Source organism: Cinclus cinclus, chromosome 5, assembly GCF_963662255.1.
Source record: "Cinclus cinclus chromosome 5, bCinCin1.1, whole genome shotgun sequence".
Lineage (NCBI taxonomy): Eukaryota > Metazoa > Chordata > Aves > Passeriformes > Cinclidae > Cinclus > Cinclus cinclus.
Window position 1 is genome coordinate 48,229,569 of NC_085050.1, and position 7,357 is coordinate 48,236,925.

Sequence of the window (7,357 nt, forward strand, 5' to 3'; positions counted from 1 at the left end):
CAAGGTATTTCAGGTTTTTTATTAGCACTAGTTTGGAAATAAGTGAATTTCCTCAATTTCCAAAAACCATTCTCTTCCATTGACTTGGTCTTTTAGGTCTCCCTTCTCAGCAGAATTCTGCCTGTATTGCTGTTTTTTTTTGATTCAGGGTCCTTAAGCATATCCATGTAGAAAGAGGATTGTTTTGATTTAAATTTGGCAATATCCAAGTGATTATACAAAGTGAATAGGAAAGGGTCTTTCTACACTCCTAGAGTGTAGCATAGGAAACCTGGACCTCATCCATGCATGAGGTGTGTTACAAAGGCCCAGAACATGCACAGATGGACTGCTAAACCTGTAGGAGCAGCCTGCTGATTAATAAGCCAATAGAAGAGATTTTAGGCTTCAGCAGGATCCTAAACCTAAGGGTTTAGTTGAAGAAATGGGAAGAATACAGTGAATCATGATCAGCTGAAAGCACCACCAGGCTATGACACACAGGTGCCCCAGAGCTTTCCCAGCTAGTCACTGGCCAAGTTAAATGTGTGCCAGTAGCCAGAGGAGACAGGCATACAAGAGCTGCCAAGGATATATACAAACCCCAGACCACCTGAGTTAGGGGGTTCTGTGTCACATGCAGATAACCTGATAACCCCTTGCAGTCACCACCCCCATCCCTTGCAGTTTATTTCATGAACACCATCAGGGTGTCTTATACTGCCTGCCTGGTAGGGTATATTCAGCTTCTCTATATGAAGGAGGGAAATCAGTAAAATATTTACAAAAGACTGAAAACAGAGAGCAACTGTAGTAGACTAGTAAGTTTTTGCTAAGTAGGGAAATACTGTCCCTTAAGTCACATAAAAGTCTTGATGGCTTCCATGGCACTGTAAACTTGAACTGGTATCCCTTTATAGTAATACAGCCTGACTGGCAATATTTCAGGCTAATCCACCATATTTCAAGCTAATCCATTTGCCTCATTACAATCTAGGCCTGCTAGACCTTGACCACCTCTATCAGATTTTCCAGAATATCCTTCTCCTGTAAAGTATATATGATATTATGACCCAAAGAGTTGTTGCAGTGAGGTTTTGAGTCAGATGCTCTGCATGGGATTGACTATCTTGCATCTTCCACTTAAAAGGGAAGTAGTTTGCAAACACTTGGTGTCCAATGTAGACCAGGATTGAGTTCATTCCTAAAAGGAAGCAGAGGTTATTCCATATGAAAGAGTGGGTATGGCCTTGCTGCAGAGCAAACAGGCAGAGGTGTGCCAGGCTTATAAATGAGAGTGACACCAAGACAACAATAGCTAATGTAATTTGCCCCAAAGATGCCACACACTGTTTTCAAATACAGTCTGGGGGGACCTCTCCCCCAAAACATTTATTAAAATAAATACAAATCATCTCTGTGCTAAATTGAAAATACAACCAAACCAGTATGCTGCAATTATATTAATAAAGAGAATAATAACAGTTACTGTTTTCAGGGTGGAGAAACCAATCTGGTCAGATCTGCTGTCTTTACATACATATGCTGACTGTCCTTCAAAACTCTGGAGTTTCTGGTAGGAGTTATGATATCCTGCTGTCACCTTGCCTATCTTCCTGTCCAGGTACCAAGGACAAAAAGTGCTGAAAGGTCCCCTCTGCTATGGCTTTACATTCTCTACTCATGTTTATGTTTATTGTGTGCCCAGTGTGGTTACAACCACAGTGGGATACTTTGTGAAACACACTTATCTAAAAGCACAGAGATACAACCTACACAGCTGCCATGGGGATTTAGTCTTCACATCTTCAGAAGTGGTATTACTCTGTTGACAGGCCTTTGGGTTTCCCATTAGGTTGCACAAGTCTCAGCAGTCCTTTCCAAAACCAACTTTGAACAGCTGTGGTATTTTGCTTGGTACTAGGCAGCTGTTCACTGGGACCTTGACTTGATACCAAATTCAGTCATCAGGCAACAGCAGCTTTCAGCCCTCACTTAAAAGAATTGATTCTCCCTCTCTCCTATATATCTGGTTTCAAGTGTCCCTGTTCTATGCAAGGGTTCGGCTCAATAATTCTGGAATCCTTCAGGTTACCTATAAATCCCTGTTTTTAACAGACAAGGGAAGCGCAGAAAACAAAAGGATACTATCCCTGCAGAAAGAATCATAAGAAATATTTCTCCAGATGTGATTTTACTGACCTGGGTATAAAAATGGAGCACCTGACCACCATTTCTTGACATCCACAAGGTAATATATTGACAGTAAGAGGATGAAGGCAAAGCAGCTCATGGTTGTCACATATGATATTGACCTAAAAACATTTTCAGTAGAAAGAGTAATATTTAGAGAACTATGTGATACAGATCTCAATGTACAAAAGGTAAAACATTCTCTGAGCTAAAACAGTACTTTAAGAAAATCATTTAAAATGTTCCATCTCTTCGCTTACCATAAGTTCTTGTTTATGGGAATAAATCCTTCTTCTTTAGAACATTTTGTCAAGATAGCAGAAATAATTCCCTGAAACAGAAAGCCCGTAAAGTTTATATAACCACTGCAACATGTTTCAGAAATATTTGTCTGCATTAAAATACATGTCTTGTAAAAAGCTATGTAGCTATCAGACTTACCATTATTATGCCCCATATGATGAACCGACTCATAATTTGTTTGGGCTGGTCTTTGTAGAACAAAGTAATTTTTCCTGCCTTATAAAAAAAATACAAAAAAATAATTAATGCCCATTAATGTAACTACATTTCAAGAGCCAGATGTATTTTCCACCAGCTACTTGTGCTAAGACAGAGACCACAAATGGGACTTCTATCAGCAAAATGGCTGAAAGGCTCAAAATAAGGACTCTTTGTAAAGAATGGACACAGAAGGGGAAAATATGTAAATGCAACCCAATCAGCAGTAGAGGTGCACCTTTTCTTCCTTTCTTACCATGTTAACTGAGGAAGAGAACAAGAATCTTTGTTAGGTCAACACAACATAAGTTGAGCTCCCTCTCCTTTGGTAAGGACTGCACGAAGGAACAACACCAGAGCAAGCCCCAAGAGCTTCTCCACAGCATCCCTGACCTGCCCAGAACATGTGCTTCTTTTCATACACCACTTAGCAATGCGTCCTGATAATTCACTCCTTAGTGTCACACTTCTGTTCCAAGCTCTGCCTCACAGATATTCCCAATCAATTTTTATCCAGTGCTACATGTGGTAACACTCCTTTTGAGCACAAGAGTTCCAGTTTGGTTCACAGTTGCTGCACCATCAGAAAAGCCAGCAGTGCATCAAAACTGCATCAAAAAGTGCCATATTTTAAACGGTTGTGAGTTGTGAGCTTTTGGTGTTGGTAACACCAGTGTGAACCCCTGCATCTGTCTTGTCAGGGAAGGTGAGCACACAGCTCCCGTGCAAGATGGGTATCACTGCACGCCAAGCAGAAAATCAGCAAGGGAGAACAAGTACACCTGCAACTTTTGAAACCCTTACAATGAAGGTGTGAAGTTTGTGTGTCTCAGTCTTATTTTCCAGCATACAGAACCAGCCTACTCGCAGCATACGCCCAACCTTGAAACACCAGGTGGCTATTTTGTGTCCATCCCTTACAAAAACTGAGAAAAGGTCTGTGTATCTAATGAAAGCTACTGCCATGTTAGCTTCCACTTCGCTGGCACTCACCTCAGGCTAAGTCATTTGTTCTAACAAAGGTTTTGTTAGAACCAGTCTCAGACTTCAGTAAAGAAACCCAGTTGCCTCCCCACTTCCAAGTTTCCTTCAAATCTTCCCATTATAGCATGCAGCCAGAAAGAAAAAGAGGTACCTGCAGTCCCAAAAATGCCATAACAATGCTATTTATGGTCCCCAGGATCCCTTCAGGATCATATGGCATTGTTGATTGGTAAGTCACCTTAGAGAGAAAACAGCTGTTACAGAGCACCCAAGCAACCACACTCCTTTCTTTTAAATCCCCTTGCACATACCATTCCCAAGCCACTCCTGACATACTGCAAACCAAAACCTACTTACACCTGAAGAGGGATGCTGATACATATGCTTTTCTCCAAGAAGCAAACGGTCAATGTAACCAGCTGCTCCTCCAGTGCAGTTGGGATACCTTCCAAAGTCCCCAATGCCCCCAGGACCAAGATAGCCCCTAGGACAGAGGCAGAGAGGTTGTAGCACAAAGTGTTGTTACAGTCCAGCTGCACAGCCACTGGCCCACTGACCCAGCACACTAAATGCTCAATGTTTTCCCAGGCTAGAGGCACACATTGATGGCATTGCAGTGATCATATACTGCTGTACACAGACCTCGGAAGATTTTAATCCTCTTCTTTAAAGAGAAAGGAAGAATGACATCACCTGTATAACACCTGGTACTTTAGTACCAAAGTAAAGAAAGTTTTTTCACATGTTGGATGCTTCTTTTAATGCTGCTGGCCCGAAAGCTCTTCCCTTCATACCTTCCCTATGGCTAATAAAATGTACCTTCTACTCAGTAAAAGAGAACAACCTGATACCTCACATTAAGTTGTCCAAGTGCAGTCTTACCTGGGACAATCTGGCACTGGTAACAAGAAGGTCAGGCAGAGCCAAATTGTTTCTAGCACCAGAATGAAAATCCACTGTGGCCAGTAGGGGAGAATATCCTGCAGAGCAGGGCATTGTCTTTCCTGCATGAGATGGAGAAAAGGGGTGTTAGCTGGCAAGTAAAAACCATGCCCTTGGGAACAACCTGTACTTCCTGGCAGACAGTCTTGTACCCCAAATACAAGAGGGAGAGGTCATTACAAAACTGGGTTCTACCAGTAGACCTTTCATTTTCACAAGCAATTTCCAGACACTTAATTATTTGTGGCAGGGGGCAGAAACAAACTAAAATAAAAGCCCTTAATGTTTTTTAACTTAGAAAATGTCAAAAGGAGTTCTGATTCATTTTTGAGTAGAACAAAAGCTTTTTGGGAAACAAATTCTAGAAAGGCCGAAACGCAGTATTACTTTCCCCTGCTGTGAAAAAAACTTGGCAAAATGAACTAGACAAAACGCAGACTACAGTATTCAGCATAGAGATGCCTGTCCCTGGGCTTCCCTGGCAGTGGAAAAGTCATCAAAAGTGTCTTGGAATGCCTGTATTTAAGCACTATCTTAATGGATTGGTGAAATCCTCAAATACAGTAAAGCTAGATATGACAAAATGCAGACAGGGACACTGAAGGGTGCACATACCCACTGACCCCTGCCAGGTCACACTGCACTACACATCAAGATGTTACGTGTTTTCTTATAATTTCTCATGTGTTCTTTTTGCCCAAACAAGAGCAAAGGCTCCCAAAACCCTGCTCCAGTATCAGTTCAGTTGTCATCTCCCAACATAACTCACCCATGTCCCACTATCAGCTCTTGTAAACAGGAGTTCAAGAGCAGCAACCACCAGGTATGTGAATCCCAGCCTCTGGAGCACCCCTGGAATACGCAGATTATCCCAGGACACTGGAAGACATGCAAGCAATGTGACAGAGGAGCAGAAACAAGTTCTTTTGTAAATACAAAAGTGACACCTCTTCAGGGAAAGCTGAGATCCACTGCACCTACGGGGTACAAGAGACACCTCCACTCTGCCATCCCAATTTTCTGTACATATTTCTAGGAAAGTCAAGAGACTAAGACAATAAACTAAGACAATCAACAGTGGTTGGCACAATAGTCTAACAGAGAGAACTGCATCAGTGCAGAACTGAACAGCACTCCATAAGATACCATCAAACTGTTGACACAGTTTTTGCAACAGCCCAGCCAAGGAGGCAGGAACAAGTTACAGAAATGCAAGGAAGAGAGCAAGTTCCACTCACAAGGTCCAAGGCAGTAATTGGGATTCACAACTATGATTCCCAGCAGGATTAGCACAGAACTCCTCCAGAGGATTTTTCTAAGCACCTTCCACTTGGAACTTCCCCACCTCAGCATAGAGCCCAGTGCCAATGCTATTGATGTCCCCATGATGAACACAAACCTGGAGAACAGAGCAGATGGGAAATGGAGATGACAGAAGTCTCATAACATGTATGAGTAACAGCAAACACTAAAGTTGACAGAGCAGCCTGCATTGGCCTGAGAGAGATGCATGCACTGAATGAAACTCAGTGATTTTATTTCCTCTGATTGCTAGGAATTTCCAGGCTACTGAGCTTGCACTATGGGTCACTTCTACCTTTTTCAGTGGTCAGTTGAGGTAGGGTTGTAATTGCAGTATGCTCTTTTCCAGCAATTCATATGCTACTAAAAAAAAAAAAATCCCATGATTCAAAATTAAATTAGCTTCTTCAGAGCAGTCAAACACCAGTTTCAAATATATGATTCAAATTCAGAACTGACTGACTTCTCCCCTCTAGATTAGGTTCTTAGTACAAGTCTAGCTCCCCACTCCAACAGAAACCACAGCTAGTATAGAGAAGCATGTTAGGGACAGATGGGATAAATGCTTCCCCATAAAACCATTCCCTGGTTATAGAAATATAAGCTTAATCCAAAATTTACTTGGCTCTTTTGTCTATGGATACACACCAGTCCAGCTTTGAATCTTGCCAGACTGGCAGCTTTTAACACAGTGGCATGGTATTGAGCATTTTTCAGGGATACTGCACTTCCACTGGCAGGGCTGCCCTGGGTCTTGTGTGTGGGAAGAAGGAGGATGTGAAGCACCAAAACCACCTAGGTCTTCTACTGGTTCATAAGGGTTATGTTGTTATTTGTAGGGGCAGATTCCTGTTTGTTTAACACAAATTCATCCCTCCAAATACATTTCCACATGGAGGCAAGATGCACACAAAGTTCCACTTGATACAAAAACTATTCTTCAAGAGAACTTACCATGGAAACACCAGATCTGCCACTGTTAATCCTACAGAGAAATATGAAGGAGCACATTATTTACCTTGAACCCTCCTCAGATTTAGCAATATTACTGTTGATTTTCAAGGGGAATTACAGGCTAGTAATTATTCATGTCCCAAAATCTAAAACATGTTATAAACAAAACCTACAAAGAGCTAATCATCTTGCTTCATTGCATTTGCCACTCTTCAAGAACAGGGTGAGAACTGATTGCTGTGCCTTGGGAAAGATTTCAGGGACGGGATCCTTGCTATTCTCCACTAGGGCATTACAATGCTTGACTTCATCTCCATCAGCTTACTAATCAAGGCATAATGTTTTTACAGCACTGAGTAACATCAGCTTGACTATGGTCATTAAGCAGCACAGGAAAGTTAAAGATATGACTCTTTATCATGAATGAAAAGGTTACAAACAGACTGTGATGTGAAAACATCCTGTCACTGCATGACGAGGAGGACCATACACTGCTTTACCC

At 41.8% G+C, this 7,357-nt stretch overlaps 1 protein-coding gene across 1 annotated transcript; it reads right to left on the bottom strand.

The window, feature by feature from the left end:
- Positions 1 to 1,001: 1,001 nt before the first annotated feature.
- Positions 1,002 to 6,467, bottom strand: HGSNAT (heparan-alpha-glucosaminide N-acetyltransferase). The gene is made up of 9 exons (XM_062493757.1): positions 5,838 to 6,467; positions 5,380 to 5,478; positions 4,540 to 4,690; positions 4,015 to 4,141; positions 3,809 to 3,895; positions 2,614 to 2,691; positions 2,433 to 2,503; positions 2,182 to 2,294; positions 1,002 to 1,183 (listed from the first exon to the last, which is right to left on the bottom strand). Exons 1-9 carry the CDS (start codon positions 5,983 to 5,985, stop codon positions 1,002 to 1,004), a joined length of 1,056 nt encoding a protein of 351 aa, XP_062349741.1. The 5' UTR covers positions 5,986 to 6,467.
- Between the last annotated feature and the right edge of the window lie 890 nt (positions 6,468 to 7,357).